Source organism: Anas platyrhynchos, chromosome 2 (genome assembly GCF_047663525.1).
Source record: "Anas platyrhynchos isolate ZD024472 breed Pekin duck chromosome 2, IASCAAS_PekinDuck_T2T, whole genome shotgun sequence".
Taxonomy (NCBI): domain Eukaryota; kingdom Metazoa; phylum Chordata; class Aves; order Anseriformes; family Anatidae; genus Anas; species Anas platyrhynchos.
This window is the reverse complement of record NC_092588.1, coordinates 34,092,094-34,112,715: the sequence shown is the minus strand read 5'-3', so window position 1 is coordinate 34,112,715 and position 20,622 is coordinate 34,092,094. Positions and strand designations below refer to the sequence as shown.

General features: G+C 36.4%; 1 protein-coding gene across 4 annotated transcripts in view; it reads right to left on the bottom strand.

The window, feature by feature from the left end:
- Window positions 1–20,622, bottom strand: part of EYA1 (EYA transcriptional coactivator and phosphatase 1) — a 163,118-nt gene that overhangs the window by 90,475 nt on the left and 52,021 nt on the right. Inside the window, exon 2 of one of the 4 annotated variants that reach the window (XM_021273521.4) lies at window positions 5,946–6,080. The exons of 1 other annotated variant lie outside the window; for it this stretch is intronic. Coding sequence is in view for 1 of the 3 variants with exons in the window: in XM_021273518.4 (XP_021129193.1) it covers window positions 410–436 (27 nt within the window). In the remaining 2 variants the exon portion in view is untranslated. Of the gene's footprint in view, window positions 1–409; window positions 474–1,307; window positions 1,509–5,945; window positions 6,081–20,622 lie in introns of those variants that run through there. 2 more of the 4 variants (XM_021273520.4, XM_021273518.4) reach the window with 2 other exon arrangements.

Below are 20,622 nucleotides of genomic sequence, written 5' to 3'. Positions count from 1 at the left end.
CTCTCTCTCTTTTTTTTTTTTTTTTTTTTTTTTTATCCCCCCTCTTTGGGTTTTGTTTTTGTTTTTGTAATGCAAACCGCAGCTATTCTCTTGTCCCGGCCTTATTGGTTTAAAATGCGGCGAGGCTTACGCGGCCCTGAAGGCAGCCTCCCCACCCGGGCGAGGTGCACCGGAGGCTCCCGCTCCGCGGAGGCTGCGCGCCCCTGGCTGCCACCCGCACCTCGCCCCGAGCAAGTAATGGGACCCCCCCCCATCCCCCCCCCTTCGGCTCCCTCCTCATTTAAATAGCTTAATTGTGTGTCGCTTCGTCCCCTCTAGTAAGCCGGCTTTAAACAAAAGCCGTCCTAATAGAATAACTGGAATTAAACCAACATTATATCAATGAGAGAAGCTAAATAAGGATACTCACAGAGGCTCTTAAGCACACAAGCAGCATGCACGTCCGGACATGCCGTTTTGATTGGATATGTAACAGATTTGTTCTCAAATATCTCAGATTCTTGCAACCTTGTAAAGAAAGGGTCTGCTAAAACTATTTAAGCCAGCCTTCTCCAATTTGAAGGTATTTATTAAATAAAGTGTCTGGAACTTTTTAAACAGTTTAAGCCACGCAGATACATGAAATATCTGTATTTCTAAAGACGATCATAAATACAGTCAAATTTGTATTTTAAATTATTACTACTCACCTACTAAAGTTTTAATATTAAGAACTGTGCAAAGGCCTTTTCCGTAGACCTTAGAAATATTTCCATAGAAGAGAGAGATGGTTGCATAGAGTTAAATTTGAGCATTAAGTAACAGTAACTCTTTAGAGCTTAGCTTTTACCAATCAATAAGTAATTAAATAACTTAATTAGTAAGCCATTAAACTGAAATGGGTTTATGATACATTTCTATTACAGCACTTTTAGTTGCTCCTAATTCAAAAGGAACTGTTTTAAAAATACATACGTTATGTTAAAAACCACTATAACGTACACAATAACTACATTTGTCCAGGGCTCTCTGGAGCATTTCCACTTTGTAGAGAGTATCTTGCAATTCATGTAACTTATTTTTCTACAGTTTTTCAGTACACGTAGTCCAAATATGATGAGGAAAACAGCCTAATGATTTGCAGTACCAAAAAAAAAAAAAAAGGTCTTCATGCTATGCCAGGTCTAAAGTACTAAATAAAATGAAATAAAATAAATAAATAAATAATGAAACAAACCAACAATGCTATTTTGTATAAATAGATTCAAACATCTTTTTTCTTAAAAAAAGAAATAATCTTTGGTTATTCACTGCTAGTATATCCTTACCTTCAATTAACTAATCTGCGAATGAAAGCAATACTTCTAGAGGAGAAATGTCTTCTGGCTACTACATCCGAGTAAGCGATACATTATTTTGTAGAAAGTACATTGGGAATACTTCAGGAAAGCAGATCGTTTTGCAAGGCTACAAGTCAACCTCTAGCTGAAAAGGCACCTAAGATTTCATTTTGTTTAGTGCAGAAAAGGGATCTCGGTATAGTCCCATACCATATATGGGAGCTCATGTCAAAATAAGCAGATTTCTATTGGGCCCGTCCGGGTAGCCAGCACAAACAGAATCCATTTACTTCTTTATATTCACAAAACAGATCTCATGCCAAGAAAACTATCCACGATGTTCTATATTAAACTGTGAAAGAACTACAAATTACTCATTATGGAGACAGGCAGTTTTGTCAGGTAAAATTCACTGAAATAATCAAATTCAAGGAAATGCAGTCATTCTGAACTATCGTTCCAAATCCTCTGGAAAATACTTGCTGCTGAAGCATTTACAAGTGTAAATAAGACCATTTAAAATAAAAATCTCCCCCATCCTGTATAGAGTTAAAGACATATGTCTTGTTTCCCTGCCTCTAACCATTAAATGAAGAAGGTCAGGGACATGTTGTCAGGAAGCAGAAGCTTATTTTTTTCTGAAAAAATCACAAAAAAATATGGTATTGTTGCTGCGAGGTACTATCTGACACTGGAAAATGTAACCTAACACCCTCTCTCCAAAATAATGATATTTAAATGATGCTGTAGAAATCCAGAAATGATTAAAAAATAAGTAAAAAATGAATGTACCTTCCACTGTTGCATGAGAATTTTTGCATAAGTATACCTTAACAGTGACAAATAAATATCACAAATATATGAATAAATTTTACTATTGTGAAAGTAAAGCTTACTGAAAAAGGTTTACTGATGGAAACTGCAGTCCCTAATGGGAATTTTGTCTAAGTAATAACTTTAGGAGTGTGCCCAGTCTCTGTATTTAATTAAAATAGGAGACATCCCCCCAACGCATACAGTGATGATGTGATGATAAACTTGGGATAAATTACACAGGGGCTAAGATGATCTGAAAAAGGGTGTTGACAATGGCAAGAAAAGAATCGGCTTTGAATTTTTTAATCTCTTCTGTATTATCACACGTAGATTGTATGGGAACTGAAGCCATATAAATGAGACTTATAGAGAAGGGATATAAGATAAAGTGAGGTCCTCTGTGTTTATACAACCATCAAACAGTACCTTAAAGGTCTTTATCTGATGTCTGAAGATCAGACTTCAGATTGGTGTATATCATTACCCCATGGCATGGTCTAACCTATGAACTTACCATACAGCTGATACTATGGAACAGATCCTCATTTGTTTTAAGTCAGTGTTTATTATTGCTTATTATTATCATTATCATTATCATTATTATTTCAACTTCACCTATTTGAAACCAGGTTATATGCTTGTCACATATAAAGCAAAAGTTTGTTTACCTGGCTTCTTTTTGCTTTGTTCTTCCAACTAACTGCATACCAAATCAGTGCAGACTGGGTTGTTGATCACCGGCACCCCACATAAATTTTAAATCACAATTACACTAACACCGGGTTTGGAATAGAGATTTCAGTGGGATTTGTATCTGTTTACATCAAGCATGAATTTGCCCTGATTCTGCATTCCTGTTGACTTAGCTGGCATCTCAAGAGTAATAAGAAGAACTGGGGCTATTACATAATATCAAGTGTACAATGAGCTGTTGGGTATATTTTTACAACTATTACTCACACAATATGGTTTTAACTCCATACGCAGTGTCACACACTCACTTTAGCACCAGTAAAATGGGTACATTCTGACGCAATATTGACTGCTGCTTAGATGCCAGAATTACGGATGTGCTAATAATTAAGAACAAAATATATATAAGATGGATATGGAACAGTGTTTGAAGGTTTGTCTCTAAGTAGGAGATGCTGCTGAAATATTTAACATTATAAATACATACAGAAAGGCCACTGTAAAGCAAAAGGTGCATCCTGTTGTTCCTGGAAGGTTCCGTGCAGCTCTTCCTGTAACAACTGCAATACAACGTCAGAAGCCTCTGACACAGGCAATATCTGTCCTATGTCTCCATACAAGTTTTATCTTACACATAGCAGCTGTTGCCTAGAGACGTCCCTGGCTGGAGCAGAAGTTTGCAGCATTTGACAGGAGCCCTTATTGTCTCACGCTACTCATGTGGTCAATAAGTAGGAAGACCTTGGTAATTGCAAACGAAACAAACAAACAAAAAGAGTGTTAGAATTGAACCATTTTAGCTGTTCTGTCCAGAAACCAACAGTGTGATTAAGGACAATTTAATTAGATTATTTCAAGATACACAAAATAAAATTAATAATGAATTAAAGTCCAGGAGTAATTCATTGCTGCTTAGAACTGTTCTTACTTGAAGTGTGCATGAGCGGCTAGCCAAAATGACACCTTTGCTAGTTTGCATGGAATTAGACTTATTTTAAGTCAGCAAAGTCAATATGAATAGCAAGATCATTTTGTATAATTTAAAATAGGAAACAGTAATCTTTATTAATGTGGAGTAGATACTGCTTTAGCTTTTTTTTTAAATTAATTCATGACTTAACACAATTCTGAAATTATTCTTGACAACTGTGATATAAAAAAACGTGGAGATTTTCCTCACAAGTGGTCAGACTCAATGTTGAGAGCAAATACACTGATCTTCCTCAATATTTCACTTTCCAAAATCTTGGTATGCATGCATTTTGTTGTAGGTGTTGTTGTAGGTGGTGGTGTTTTTGAGTTTTGCTCTTTTTTTTTTTTTTTTTTGTTTTGGTTTGGTTTTTGGTTTTGTTTAATTGTTTGCATCTTAAAACCATTATGTAACAGGGAAAAATATATAGCACATACAAGTTTATAGACACAACCAGTGTAAACTATAAATATACACAATAAAAATTACTGAAAATTAAGTATTTTAGCAGGTGGAGGGGAAGGTTTTCTATATGAAGGTAAGATTTTAATGTTTCCAATACATACATCTCTCACAACACTTTTCTTTTAGAAATCTCATCAAGGTAATTATACGTATGGGTACCACACAAAGACACTGATTACTTTTGGTGCCCAGAACATCTGAAGTAGATACTCTACCCAAAAGTGATGGCATTGCTTTTCCACAAAGATGGGGGAAACCAGAGTCCACAACACTCTGGAGGCAGTGTTTTGAGATCTGCTCCTGATTTAAGAGTAATGTTGTAGCTCTAACTACAACAGTCTTAATTTAGGCAGTGTCTTATCTATTAAATTGAACTACTGAAAATTAGTTTCTGTTTTCCAATAAAGTTCAGTAGCTTTACAGGGATATTTTTAACACCGTGGCACCTAAGAATCAGTGAGAATGTCACTTCTTTGCACAAAATCCTCAGCTTGAAAGATACATAAATATGTTAGCAACTCTTTATGAAAGTAGTCCTGCTGAAGGCTGACTGTGTAATTATTTTTATATGGAGAATAAGTAGTGCAAGAGAGGTTATGAAATGAAAGGAGTAAATTGCAACCTGTGAGCATCCTAGGGAGAGAGCTAATTTTTCTCATTTACATAAACATTTTATGCCAGCTCAGCATGGAAAATAATTGCCTAAAAATTGAAAATAATCATCCTTCACTGTGATATGTGAATAATAATTTTCTTACAAAAATAAACAAGCAAAATCAAATACACCAGTGACGATGCGAAGCAGCTTGGTATCACTCTAATGGGCAATAAAAAACATACTCTGTAGTTCCTCAGAAGACTGTTGTATGAAGAATGCAGTACAAACGAGAGATTACCAGTAAGCTGACAAAATAATCAAGCACCGTTGTTCTGTAAAGACTATAAAACATATCATTTCACACAGATGCAATTTTTCCATACTTCAAACTCCCGCAACTATTTAAGCCTTCCTCATCTTTCATTTAGTTCTTCTAGAAAAAAGTTAGAATTCACAAATCATCATTGCAAGCTTTTTTTTTTTTTTTTTTAGCAATAACTTATATTTTGCCAGTAGTATAAATACAACTCACTGTATAACAAGAGTCAGCTCAGTAATTCTAGACTGTCTTTTCTCCAACTATTTTCCATTAACATGAACAAAAACAGTTTTGTCAGCACCTCTTATAAGGTGAAAAGGGAAATGGAAAGTTCCTCTGTTTTTCAGATCTGATTTAAAGTGGTATTCAGAATTCTTAATTTTTCAAGAAAAATATGTTTGTTCACTAACCACAGAAACAATAGGTTTATTTGTTGCAAATTCCATTTTGCTGTTATTTCCTAAATGCATTCCGTATTTTTTTCCTGAAGCATTATGCATGTCACCATTCAACAGTAGATGGAGCAGTAGATTGTTACTGTATTTTACTTATCTGTGTCAATTATTGCATAATTTTTCAGCTGCTGACATGTAAGACTGGACAAGCAAATACAAAAAGAGATAAAGAAATTGTTAATTAAATAATTTAGAACTATGAAGAAAACAGAACAAGAATCCAAGCTCACTCTGGCAAATGGTTAAGAAAATCCTGCATTTATGGCTTAATAGACAAGATTCATAAACACACATGCATAAAATTACAAACCTTGTGTTAGCTGAATACAGTAAATATGAACATCCTTAACCTTGAAACACTCAGTCACAATATTTTTCTTATGATGATCGGGAATGATGAAGTCTCTTCTAAAAGTGAAGTTCATAAATATTCCACATTTTAGGCCTTGTAATGAAAAGGAAAAAGTGGAAGTCTAAGTTAAAATAATCATTACAAGGACAATTTATTTTACACTCTCATCAATTGCTTTTCTATTAAACTGCTTATATGAAATTTACCATAATAAATTGTTTTGAACTTGACAGTAATTATGCCATGACCCTCATTTGTTCAGCACGGGTTAGATTCCTCTTGCCTAACTGTAACCACCTAAAATGAAGAACTTAAGATGGTCATCCCAACCCTTATCTTTGGTGGAGACAGACAGACAGTTCCAGTTGATGTGTCTAGGGAGGCTCCCAATTTTGAAATTTCCTCTCCCTATAGACATAGATGATCACCTGAAGCTAGATTTCAGGTTTGGATGGCTATGGGTTCCCTCAGATTCCAGGCTTTGTACAGTTTCCCTTAAAATCAACTGGGTCTCAATAATAATTGTGTTCACAGAAATTTCAATTGCTGCATACCCTGTTTTGAAACTTCATATAATTACTTAGCGTCAGACTGCCAGTATTTGTTGTTACAAATCAAGGCCAGGGGAAAACTTCTCAGATGGCTTCAAAGTTCCAGTTCTCATCGACAAGCCCACTTCCCTCCCCCGCTTCCTTCCAGCAGCATTAACTTTTTCTCTGCAATCTCACAAATCGGAAAAAGAGTAACCTCTAAAGCTGTTTTAGACTGAAGGTCAGAATTCAAAGGATTGGTAACTTTATCCACAGAGCCCTGCAATGACATTGCTATTGGAAACACACCCAGAAGCACCAGCACTCGAGATGTTTTTATTAAGCAATGTCAATAGGTACGAAATTTGAAAGTGCTTTTTTTTTTTTTTTTTTTTTTTTCTCTCATACTGTAAGGTTTATCAAGATTTGTATTTGCAAGAGATCAAATTGCTTTCTGCCACTGAATTTTAGTTTAATGTTCTCTGAGGTAAGGAAATTGGGCTCTGTGTTACATGCTAATGAAAACAGCAGCTTTGGTTTGTTTATCTAAATACTTAAAGAGAGGCACCTCCTGCAGCCAAAATGTAAACAAAGCTTAAACTCCTTTTACTGCATGGATACTTCCAGGCTGCTAATGCAGATTTTTTTTTTTTTTTTTTTTTTTAATTAAATGCATTATACAGATTTTCTACACATATTTCCTGCTTGACAATCTACCGTTCCAAAGAAGTATTTGGTTCCTAAACCAATTATTCATAATTACACCTGTGTTTTAAGTCCATGAACATAAAATGACAGATCCCTTTCAGACTTAGGCTCAGAAAAAAAAGAACACAAAAGGCAGTCAGTATGTTTGTCTCTGCAGACCCAACATTAATTTAGAGGAAACAGATTAAAAAAAGGATTTCAAGATGGTTTCTCAAGAATGAAGAAGAAGAGACAATTTGATTTCAATATCAAAAACAAAAAAAAAAATCATGTATCTTGCACCTCTGTCTTGTACCACAATTGCATGCACAAAAGGCTAAAGCAGTCTTATCTGCCTTGGAGATTCAACTGATTAAGTTCTGAGAGCCTGTCTACATTGATGTCTTGCTTTTTACAGTACTGGAATTTCTGTACACAAGGCACTTCACTAAATAGTATCGATAAACTGCTATTTCAGACAGACACAGACAAATGAAAAAACATTTATTTGGATGCAAATTTATATGTTGAAAGACACAATGCAGAACACTTTTTCAACAGTAATGCCAGAATAATGCAATAACAAAATCAAGAAGACACAATGATACAACAGAACAAAACTGTATGAATGTGAAGCAAAGCTGGATAAGTACAGATAAATATTTTTTACCTGTCACAACTTGATTCTAAACCATATTAATTAGCATTAACAGTATATGGAATGTGTTGAGTACAACTCAAAAATGCTTATTTATCTTAGTGCATCTGATGGTGTTTTCTTCATATGTGTAAGCAGGACACCTTTGTATATATGGGTTGCTTTTTAATAGCTCTTCTGGAAAGCAGCAAAACCTAAGTTAGATACACCCAGGAAAATGTAGTAGATTTAGCAGCCTAAAAATCAGTAGCCTGAAGTGTTATCCACCAATGTATTCCACTTCAGATGACTACTTACTTAAATAATGTCACAATTATCCTGCTAGAGACTGAATGGTTCAAGTGATGCTTCCTGGTGCCTGGGACACAAACAATGGCTCCATTGCCCTGGGTGAGGACACTGCTGGTGCTGTTCTTGTGTCAGCCACAGATGCCTGCTCCACCAAGCCCCAGAGGGCTGCAGCCATACGGGAGAGCATCACCATCCCCAGCAGCCACTGATGAATTGCTTCCCTGCCCCTCACTGAGAAGAAAAACAAGTGTACAGAAAGAAAGCTCCCCCTCCAGAACTTTAATCCACATCAGAAAGGGTTTTGAATTCAGTCAGCATCTCAGGAACCACGTGGTGCCTGCAGTTTGGAAGGGGGAAATCAAAAGGACCCAGCACTGCAGCTGTGTACAGCTCAGGCACCATAAGGCTCTCGTCCCTCTTTAAGACCCTCTTTAAGCTGCTGCAAACCAGCACTGACACCCCTACAATGCATTAATTTTCCTGCAAGTTTCTTCCCTCTCATAAAATTCTAATTATTATTTATAGTTATAAACCTTCATTAAATAAAAAACACCATCAATATTTTCACCTCCATAATACTATAAAATATCATGCGTGCATCTTAAAGCCTGAGTTAAAATAGAATTGATGTTATGTTGAGTCTTTTTATGGTATTGGCCTCAAGAATATGTGGTATACCAAGCACAGCAGGAGCTTTATACAAATCTTTCTCTATTAGATGATGAGTTCCAGGACTTGGCTTTTGTTTTTCTCTGGTCAGTAAGTAAATAAAAAAATAGTTATACAGTATGCATCATAAAGTAACAACTGGCAGATGAAATATTGTTAACTGTAATCTAAGATAGGGATGCCTAAAATTCTTTTTAACATCTGCTGAATGTTCAGGATGAAATACGTTTCAGCAGACCCTACATTGGGAAGCTCCTGTCAGCTAGTGTTGGAGTCTTTAACAGTCCTTCAGCTTAGACCACCCTAGCCTGATCCAAAATGTGGACTCTGGTACCCATTAATATCCTTTTGATCTCAAAAGGGTTTCAAAGCCTACCCTCACAGCTCAGGTTTCAGGATTCAGGTCCTATCTATCTCTTCATGTCTGCATGCACTGAAGTCCACCAAACACTGGTTCCTCAAAATTTGAATGGGTACCATAAAATGCCTTGACATGAACATCAATGAAAAAATAGTTGGAAGTTAATATGCAATAAAAATGTCTCCCATTAATTTAGTAAGATAACTGGACTTCAGAGACACTGAATAAGAGGTTTGAACACTGCTGTTTACTTTTGGTTTAGAAATTCATGACTATGTATAAAAAAAGCATAAATCACAGTGATTTAAGAGATTGGTTTAAGACACTGATTTGCTAAATCTTTATGCTCACCTAAGCTTGCTTGTAACTTTGTAAGACATAAGTGTCTTTGTTTTAATAAAACTTCACTGTATGGTTTAAAGATACATGCCAAATTTCAAACTTTAGCTCTATTTAAGCACATAATAGCTTTTCTCTTGCTAGAAAGATCCATGTATAATACCAATAACCTTCCATCAAATACCAGAGAACTAAATGTAATGAGAGCTATTAGCAATTAGAAAGCAGTGATATCATTTAACTGTCAACAAACATGAAAGTACATGTGCAGACATCAATGGGAACATGATAACCTAATAAATAATAAAAATGGCAACATGTAGACTTTGCAAGACTTCTACACATCAACATGACGTAAGCACGTAGGTGTCATTTGCTTAAGGAAATTCATTTAATATCTCCTCTAGCATATGAAAAAATGTTTCTTTGTTCCCAGCCTAGAATAAGCCAAAGCATCCTTCCATAACACCAAATGTGACAATGCCCAAATTAACATCTCCATAGGGTGTAGTCTACTGAAAACAGAAGTAAACCCCAACATTTTGTTCTCTTGAATGGACTGTGGATTAGCTCCATGATTCGAAGAATCCGAAGAACTGATTTACCCCTTACCCTGCTTGCTTTCGGAGATGTGCCAATGGATTAACAAAATTTAAAACAACAACAAAAACAACACAACATAAGAAATTTTAAACCATCTTTTTCTAAAGGCTTGATAGAAAAAAAAAAAAAAGTGTGTTTTGAAGTGTTCAAATTGAAGCTCAGTCTTTAAAACTGAACATGAACTAAAACATTTATAATACCTGAATACCAAGTGGAGGTTTACATCTTATTAATGTTTGTTGATTAAAAACTGCAATAAATAAATTATGATATGCTATTAAAATTTTGAGTGATTATACTGGATAGTTACAAATTGAGCCAATAAAGTTAAAGGAATATTTTTTTATTGTCTTCCAGGAAAAAAAATAAATGCCTCCAAACTGCTCTCGACTCCATAAATTGTCCAAGGTTTCAATCTAACTTATAACACAACCCAAATAATGGTATTGGACATAACCTAAGAAAAATGAAAGAATTAATGATGTCAGATAGGAACTCTTTCTGGTGCTTAACTTGTACTACTGTATATACTGAGTGCCTTTTCTCCCCTTGCAGAGATATGCACTGCACTTAGGCTACCATTTGCTGCTTTATGAGGCCTAATGAGATTCAGAAGACATCATGGCATTCAGATCTTCAAAGAAATACAGTCTGCTAGGACAAGGACTGGTGGAGAAGACCCTGAAATGGAATGTGGGGCGGAGTGGTGGTTAGTGGTCCCTCCTGTGTCTCAAGACCTACCTGCAGGTAGCTGAGCAGCCCTCAAACCCCAGCTCTTGCTATCTAGCTCCTGTATCTCACTTAGAATCATAGAATCATATAATGGTTTGGGGTGGAAGAGACTTTAAAGACCATCTAGTTCCAATTCCCTGCCATGGGCAAGAACATCTCCCAGTAGACCAGGTTTCCCAAAGCCCCACCTACCTAACCTGGCCTTGAACATTTCACTCCCTTACTGTGAGGGTGACAGAGCAATGGGACAGGTTGTCCAGGGAGGTTGTTGAGTCTCCTTCTCTGGAGATATTCAGAACCCACCAGGATGCATCCTATGCAATGTGCTCTAACTGAGCCTGATTGGTGGGGGGGTTGGACTGGGTGATCTTCATAGGTCCCTTCCAACCTCAGCCATTCTGTGATTCTGTGACTTCCAGGGATGGGGCATCCACAGCTTCTCTGGGCAACCTGTGCAAGTGCCTCACCAGCCTGAGTGAAGATTTCCTTCCTGATATCTAATACAAATCTACTATTTTATTTTATTTTGTTTTGTTTTGTTTTATTTTATTATTTTATTTATTTCATTTTATTTTTTAGTTTAAAGCCATTCCCCTTTGTCCTATCACTATACTCCCTGACAAAGAGTCCCCCCCCCAGCTTTCCTGTAGCCCCCCCTTGGAAGGCATGTCCCTGGAGCCTTCTCTTCTCCAGGCTAAAAAAATCCCAACTCCTTCAGCCTGCCTTCATAGGAGAGCCCCCTGATCATCTTCGTGGCCCTCCTCTGGACTCATTCTAATATTCTAATAGGTCCATATCCTTGTTCTGGGGACCCCAGAACTGAATGCAGTACTATAGGTGAGGTCACACAAGAGCAGAGTGGAGGGGGACAATCATCTCCCTTGGTCTGCTGGTCACACTTTTGATGCAGCCCAGGATATGGTTGACTTTGGTCTGCAAGCACACAATGCTGGTTCATGTAACCAAAACACCCAGGTTCTTCTTCTCAAGGCTGCTCTCAATCCATTCTCCACACAGCCTGTATTTGTGCTTTGGATTGTTCCAGCCCAGATGCAGGACCTTACACTTGGCCTTGTTGAACCTCATGAAGTTTGCACGGGCCCCCCTCTCAAGCCTGTCCAGGTCCCTCTGAATGGCAAACCTTCCCTCTAGCATGTCTACTGCACCATACAGCTTGGTGTCACGGAAAACTTGCTGAGGATGCACTTTATCCCACTGTCCATGTCACCAGCAAAGATGTTAAACAATGCCAGACCCAGTACTGGCCCCTGAGGAACACCATTCGTTACTGATCTCTACCTGAACATAGAGCCATCGAACGCAACTCTTTGAGAGTGACCATCCTGCCAATTCCCTACCCACTGAGTGGTCCATTCATCAAATTTATGCCTCGAACTTGGAGACAAGGATATTGTGTGAGACAGTGTCAAAATCTTTTCAGAAGTCCAGGTAGACAGTAAATTGCTCTTCCCCTATCCACCAATGTTGTAACCCTATCACAGAAGACCACCAGATTTGTCAGGCGCAATCTGCCCTTACTAAAACCATGTTGGCTGTCACAAATCACCTCCTTATTTCCCATGTGCCTCACTTCCTAGATGACACTCTCACTTCCTAGATGGCACTTTAATGACTCAGTTGTAGGAGAAGCAGCAGCAGCAGCATGCAGGCACCTACAGGGAGGATTTGGGTTCAAATCTGAAGCTCACTTCATGGAGAGGTGAAGCTGCAGCTCTCAGATTTCCATATGGCAGCAGAAACCTGCAACTCCACATTATCTCCTTAGTGCAGGTGCACTTCTGGGATTGGGTGGGTGAGAGGAGGAGTGTAGAATCAGTCCCAAGAATAATTTCTGCATCTTTCCTTTGACTGGTAGAACCTGCCTTTAGTCTAGCTTTTAATAAACTTGGCTAATCTATTGCTACAGAGGAAGCATTTTCTGAAAAAAAAAAAAAAAAAAAAAAGATTCTGATCAAATCAATGTTTTTCTCACCTGCCATTTTCACAAATGTGTCTACAAGACTTTATCAATATGAATGTTAGCAATGTGTGTACTAGAATGTTTTGCATATTTATCAGTCATTGGGTGAGATGATGGTGAAAGTGAGAAAGTATAATTTTAGTTAAAAACACACACACAAGCAAAAGAGCTATTCATGAAAGCTCATTTTCAATTTTTACTGTAATATTTTTAAAACCATTTGGACTGAAACATATGAAACATTGTCTTCATTAAAGTCTAGAAAAAATAAAAAACATAAATATTGATTTACTGTTTAAATTTCTTCATTTTCCTCACCTGCCTAGTCACAGCTGTGACTTCATTACTGAAGCCTGCTAAAAGCATCCCCATCATCTTCTCATAATTGCAACCTGAAAGAGTTCTTAATTTCTTCAGTCTTGATCATCTTTTCTGATTACTTCTCTGTTTACATAATTCCTTGTTAGCTCCAGAAATTACTTTTCAGAAAGTGTTAATCAGAAAGGTCAATGCATCATTCAACATGATGGTGCCTAGCCCCTAACCAAATTATAAATAGTTTCTGAGGTGTCAGTCCTCACATGTAGGGGTGACTGTCTTATTATGTGTTGGAAGCTTATTTCCCTTCTCTTAACTATGAAAATGAGAGAAGGGAGTGGAAAAGACAATTAGATCTCTTTTGTGTTTATGCTTTCAGCTGTCTTGATCTGGATCACCAAAGTACGAATTGCAGATATCCTGAATTATATTCACAGTGGACACAATCCTTTGACAATAGTTGATCAAGAATGTTTTTCCATACCAAGTTCTATTATCCAGCTGTTTATGAGCCACTGTGAAAGGCTAATGATACCCATACTTATCTGTCATGATTTTTCAACCTTCCTTCAGTTTATCCTTTGGTTAATTAATTTTCACAAATTGTCTTTATATAAACTGGTTAATCTTTCTTACATAGAAGAACCAAACATATTTCCCAAGGCAATGTATTCTCTTAGATTTTCCACAGAATAAAGAGGGAGCTAATATTTTGCTTGTGATACATAAGGGACCACTCTCTGTCATTTTTATGTTTAGTACTGCTATACTTATTACATATTGTACTGCTATAGTAAATATGATATTTACTGTATATAGAAAATATAAAAATATATTATATATGGAGTATATATATTATTATATTTATTATATGTTTCTCCTCTGCCTTTTAATCACTCCTATGCTGTCTTGCTAGGGTTTGAGTAGCTTGGTCCCATTGGAAATATGATTGTTTCCTTTTTCAACTTGGGGTTTTTGGGAAGAATTTCACTGCTTCACAGCTTCAGGGGAGGAGGATGTTTGGGTTAAGGCTGTGTTTTCCAGAGAGAAAGCATAACATTTCTTTTCTCTTGATCTTTGTTTGGTACCTAGTATTCAGTCCATAGGGCAGAGAAGTGAAGATAAACTGACAAAGTCTATGACAGACTAATTGGTGATGAAATTATTTTGCAGAAAAATGCTACTTGGTTTGACAGAACTTCAAAATGTAGAGACCATTTGGAAACGCAAGCACAAAGAAAGCTGCAGAATATCTATTTTCCTTATATATATTTTTTAAAGATTATATTGATTTAGAAATATTCTCATTATTCAGGCATTACTATTCTTTTACCCAGCTACACCCATCCTGGGAAAGCAGTGGTACAATTCAGCTGTTCTGGGGGTTTTGAGTTTTGTCTGGAGTTCAGACAGCACACACTATATATGTATATATATATATATATGTATATATATATTATTTTTTCAAACATAACTGCTTCATCTTTTGTTCTTTTCCTGAATTGACCTGGTAATCAGGAACCAGGTACCTTGATAGTTACCTTCCTTTGGATTTATGATGCTGAATGAAAGCATAATCAAATTAACACCATTCATGACTCAAATAAATATCACCCCCCTATTTATTTTAGTAAGCCAGTAGCAGCTGTTCAGAGAACACTGTAAATGTGCAGGTTCTTAAACAAGTGCATATCCCTTTCCTTTTACCTCTTGCACCTTTCTAATATAGGCCTTCAGTACAGTCTTCTGAATACAAAGAACTCGTTTAACACAACCTTGAGATCAGTACACTACCAAAAGGCTGTTTGATATCTGGTGATTGAACTGACATCATCACCTCCATCATCTTTTTTTTTTTTTTTTAACTTACTTAAGTTAAAATACTTACTTAACTTAAAAATACATTTGTTAAAATGCTAGCAGGTTCAGTGGCTTGTTTATAAACTAAACCAGAGGAGTATTATTTTTTTAAATAATTGCTTTTTTTTTTTTTCTTTTCTTTTTTTCTTTTGTGTTTAAGTACTTTGTCACATGCATTCTTTATTACTGGACAAAAGTGGAGTTTATGTCAATAATTAAAAACATGTAAATTATGTGATCACTTTGTATTTACACTGGCATTTGCTTCATAGTCTGCATTTTTTTCTGATTGCATAAATATTCATAGAGAAACACCTAAGGAAATTTAGTGGTGAAGAGAGACTGAACTATGCAGTTCCTATTAATTTTAATAACAGTCACATGGTTATGTTCTCACACTCTAATTTGAAAATTTCACCCCTGCTTTCCACTATTTAAAATAATGGTATAAGTCTAAGTATGTACTGTCTGCATCTCCCTATCTACTATTTATAAATACACAAGGGACAAGCAGTCTTTTCATACAGATTCTTTAGGATGCCTTGGTGCCATTTTATACCCAGAGGAAAAGTCCCCAGCCTAATGAGAGTTACAAAACTCCTGCTGCTCCTAATCCTCATCTCTACAGACATTTCCATTAATTTATTTGCTGAAATGCTTATTTAGATACATTGAAAATTAATATCCTGGGAACCTCTGATGTAATTACAAGTACAAATGGCAAAAAAAGTATGAACAAAAGCATCACTAAAACCAGAATAAGATATAATCAACCTGGTAACCCATCATACAGTCCCAGAAACCATGCTTTAACATTCCTCCCTAAAAAGCTAATGACAGAGAGTTATAAATGAAAGATTTTTGTCATTTGACTATATTTGAACTTTCCTCACAATGTGCCAGGAAGGTCAGCCAGGGTATTTTAGAGCAAGGCTGTGAGTAGACAGAATTACAGTCTTAGAATTACTTACAGTGTCTTGCCAGAGATTCCCACATTTTTACAGCTTGTAGGCTTCAGTTTTCACAGTTATTGCTTCTAAGCAACTTTTATACATCTCCTGGAAACCAAGAATAGGTGAAGGGAGGACTTCTTTTTTCCATGCACAGAGAACCTTGAAAGGTTTGGCAGCAAGGGAGACAGTGGTGTTCACTATGGGCAGCCAGCAGGAGCACAGAGGGCTCAAAAGAGAACCTTGAAACAGGCTGAAGGGAGGTGGTGAAGCAGCTGCAATAGGTTTGAAGGCACCATAGTGAGAAAATTGGAGAGAAGATTATGGATGGACTTAAATGAGGGGAATCAGGAGAGAGAAGATGGGAAGGTTTGTTGATGAGGATGCTGTAACCCCTAAGGGGAGAGGGTTAGTATTTGGGATGCAAGTTGTTTAGAAGTGCAATATCTGGGCTGAAAAGCACTGAGGGCATATGGCTTAGGGTTGACAGAGATGAATTCTGCCACACATCTCTTAACAAAACCCCAGCTCAACTGAAGACCCTCATGCCTCCAGCTTTTCTGTGGTCAGTATGGGGTTGCCTTTCTCTATGGATTTACAGATACCTACTGAAAGATACATTTGTCTTTAACCTACCACCAGCCAAGGACATCTATTCACATCCTCCACAACCCATCTGCCAGTTTAAACTACAACCTGTCTGCCTGTTTAAAAAACTTGAAAGAATGTGATGTTTTTGAGACTGCTAGATCTCCATCAGACTGGGTTGAGATTTCCCAGTGAATTGAGACGTTATCATTGGAGGACGTACAGCTAGGCAGACACATACAAAGAATGTGGTTGCAAAAGCTTTTCCTTAGATAACCAAGTTGTAACAAGAAACTGCCTGACCTCCATTTACAGTTCTGTTCAGTTATTTTAATGAACTTTTTCAGTTTGCTGACAGAGCAACTTTGTTTTACTTAGAAGGACGGTTCCCCAGAGGGTAAGATCTGTCAGTTGTCACAGGAAATCCTTTTAGACCCTACCCATATAAGCAGAGTGTTACCTTAAGAAATCAGGTTCATTCTGTAGACCTGCTGAAGGAAGGAAAACAAAATCATTTCTCAGTTTGGTTGGGTTCTTGCAGCTATGGCTGCAATCAAGAAGTCACTTCTTCACATTATGTGTCACTTCTTCACATTATGGAGTGTCTGGCCTTATGTGTTGGCCAGCCCGACCTTCTCTTCCTCACCACCTAGCAGTCAGTCCTAAGTAAGAGTGACATCAGTTAAGAAGATCTTCCCTTTTTACTCATTGTTTCAGCCTACTTCAAAGAATAATAGAAAATAAAACAAAAGGCAGCACAGGGGTAATGTGGTAAAGGGGTAAAGGGGTAAAAGTGAGGCATGAGATCACTGGAAAGGAAGTAAAAGCCACAAGAACTGGTACCATGTATGAGCTCATTATGAATCTGATTTTATATCAAATAGGTCTTGAAAGGGCTTCATTACAAAACCTGCCGGGAAGTCGTACGTTATCAGATTGTTTCAAGGAAAATGGAAAGATTGTTGTCAACCTGAGAGCCTAAAATGGGCACAAAGAAGCATCAGGGATAGTGGGAGGAAGAGTCTTTCTTTCTGTCTTAATAACCCAGTGTCTTCATGATTTTGCATTATGGTTATTTGTATTGGGAAAATTATCTATATTCTGCTGAAAAGGAATCTTTTCCTGAAACAAATGAATTCCAAATTTCCAAAGCTTTTCTTTCCACCTGAGCTAAACAAAGGCTCACTTGTCTAAAAATATTTTAAATGCTCTAATGTTTTAAAACAAACAAACAAACAAACAAAAGGAAGGCTCTTTTCATTTAAACTGTCCTACAATTTCTTTTTTTGCATTCTGTAATTTTCTGAAAATCTGTGTTCCCCTCCCAGTTTTTTTTTCTTTTTTAACATAATTTCCATGATACTATTTTTACTCATGTGTTAACTCCTCTGCAGAATGAAATTTCTAGTTAAGCAGCTATAGAAGGAGAAGGTGATCAACAAGCAACAAATATGGAAACTCCATGTCTCCAATATTATCATTAAACTTTATATCCATATTAACAATTAGCTTTGCTTATCTTCACAAAGTACAGTGCTTTAATTTGTGTTAACAATACAAATACTCATGCCATATAAATGCTGTCTACACAAGCTACAGAAGAAAGCCACCAGCCATTACTGGCCTCTAATACTACTTGCACTTTCTTGCTATGCTCTGGGTTCTTTAGCAAACTAGATTTTTATTCTACTCTATCCTTAGCTTATAAATATTTTAAATGATGTCTGCGGCAATGATTCCCTCCAACCACTCTTTTTCTCTTATTCCAATCAGTCTTTCATTCTCAGCTGTCTGTGTATTCTCAGACTGGCTTACTATTAACTTCCTGAAAAATATATTAAAATACTGCTTTGAATCTGAGAAGATGTCAAATGTAACTCATCTTTTCACCATCCAAGTGCTTGCAGCTGGTAATCTCATTGCAGTGTAATGTTGCAAAGGTTTTGCTCTAGTTCCTATTTTATTTATTTTTTTATTTTTTAGCTTCACGCAGAGATTTGGTTCTGTGGAGAAATTGTCAGAGACCAAAATTACTATTTATGTCACCACCACTTACTACATGTATGATCTTGGGACTTTGACAGAAGAAAGATAATTGTGTGTGAGTACTTACCAATCTGTTCAGATGTGCAAAATCTGGCTTTACAAATGAGCATATCAATTCAAATGCAAGGTGGGGAATATTCTGGCAAGTCAGAGCTAGATCCTCAGCAGGCATAAGCAGCACACCAAAAAGTAAACTTCAGTTCTGAGTATCATCTGGAGACCTATCATGATGAATGTAATCTCTCTCGCAGGAATAAAACTATTCTACCAAGCATGCTGGGGTACACTGAGATTTAATTAACAGTCTTGACTCTCAGGCAGAAAGTGCCAAATAATAAGAAATAGTGATGCTGATAAATTCACAATTACAAGAAATAACTGTTTTGCCAAATACAGGCACTACACTTTTTTTTTTTTTTTTTTTTTTTTTTTTTTTTAACAGACACATCGTGTCTCATTCCTTCAAGATGACGACTGAAATGCTCTATAGAAATTTGTCTGAACTTTAGGGCACATTTACTTAAATCCTTTAAAATATGCTGTCTATTTGGCCAGCAAATTTCAAAGTTAATGAAGCAAACATCCTCTTACATACATAAGAGAGGGAAAAAAGGACATAAATCTTTCTGTTTGACCCTTATTCACATCTGAACATGAAACATGAGCACTCTCAAAGCAAGGTAGAATTTTGCGATGTATTAAAAGCATCTGCTAAAGCCTACTGCTCCTAAAATACCTCCTGCCCCTAACTTTATCACTTCACTGCATATCTCACCTAGCAGGTGTATATGAGCTTTTATACATGCACTATTTCAAAATGTGATGAAAATAAAGGGAAAGAAAAAAGGTAGAAACAATCTTATGATGACTTTGCAGTTTGCGAGAGAAAGGTCTTTGAAATCCTGCCTTGAGCCACACAGAACTCCAGCTGAATAATTAATTACATATTGACAAGGTCTTATAAAAGAAAAGCTCAGAGCTATATTGACATTTACATCTTCTTAACATTTATCAGAAAATGTCATTCTGCTTAAAACAATTACTGGTATCTTTAAGGTTCTTGAATTCATATCCAAATTCTTAGCAAGAACATATGCAACTGATAATGTTTTATGGCTACGTACAGTAGCAATATTCATAAATTTTAATCCTTATTAAAATTACTAATATACATTAAAAGAATATTAGAATCTTCTATAAATTCCTAAGAACTTTTTGTATGTACATAGCTACAAGCTACATTGTGCTACATATATTTCTTTGAACTATTCTAATTAGGCATTACATCTGAATTTTTGTGTAATTGGAAGCTATTAACATATAAAATACATCAGAAAATGTAAATTAAAAAAAAAGTCCATCAGTTTTACGAGGTAGGATGTAAAATGCAATTTGCACCAAATAATTGCAAAATGTGCAATTCTGTCAGTGTACTGTATTTCAAAAGAAGATAGAATAAATGTTCATATCTCTGTTTTCCTATCACATTTGTAATTAAATGAAGTAGGATAGCATACACATTTCTACTAGATCTCCTCTGTTACAGTACTTCAGATGCACTTAATAAATTGCACCTTCCATGAAAAGAAAAGGTGATGGATTGAAAAATGTTTAGCACAACCATGCATAATTGATAGGTTCCCTAGTGCAAATAAGTGTCTAATAAATAATTAAATTTAATCTCATTATAAGAGTTTTCATAATGGGATAATTTAATTAAATGAAAGCCAAAGGGTTTCTAGGGGTTGAAAGATGCTGCTGTTGCTATATTTGGCTAATGGTCTAGGGATAGTATAGTGAAGAAGGGTAATTCACATGGGTGCATGCATTATTTAATGAATCCCTCTGAGATGGAGGAAAGGACAGATCAATGATAACTTGTCATTTTATCATTGCTTACAATGCACATTTAAACAACCTGGGAAATGTTAAAAACACAGGCAGAATTTTGCAACTCTTTGAAACTTTCTGCCATCTGGCACCACTCTGGCAGACAAATAGCGAGCATTTTCTTTTGTACTA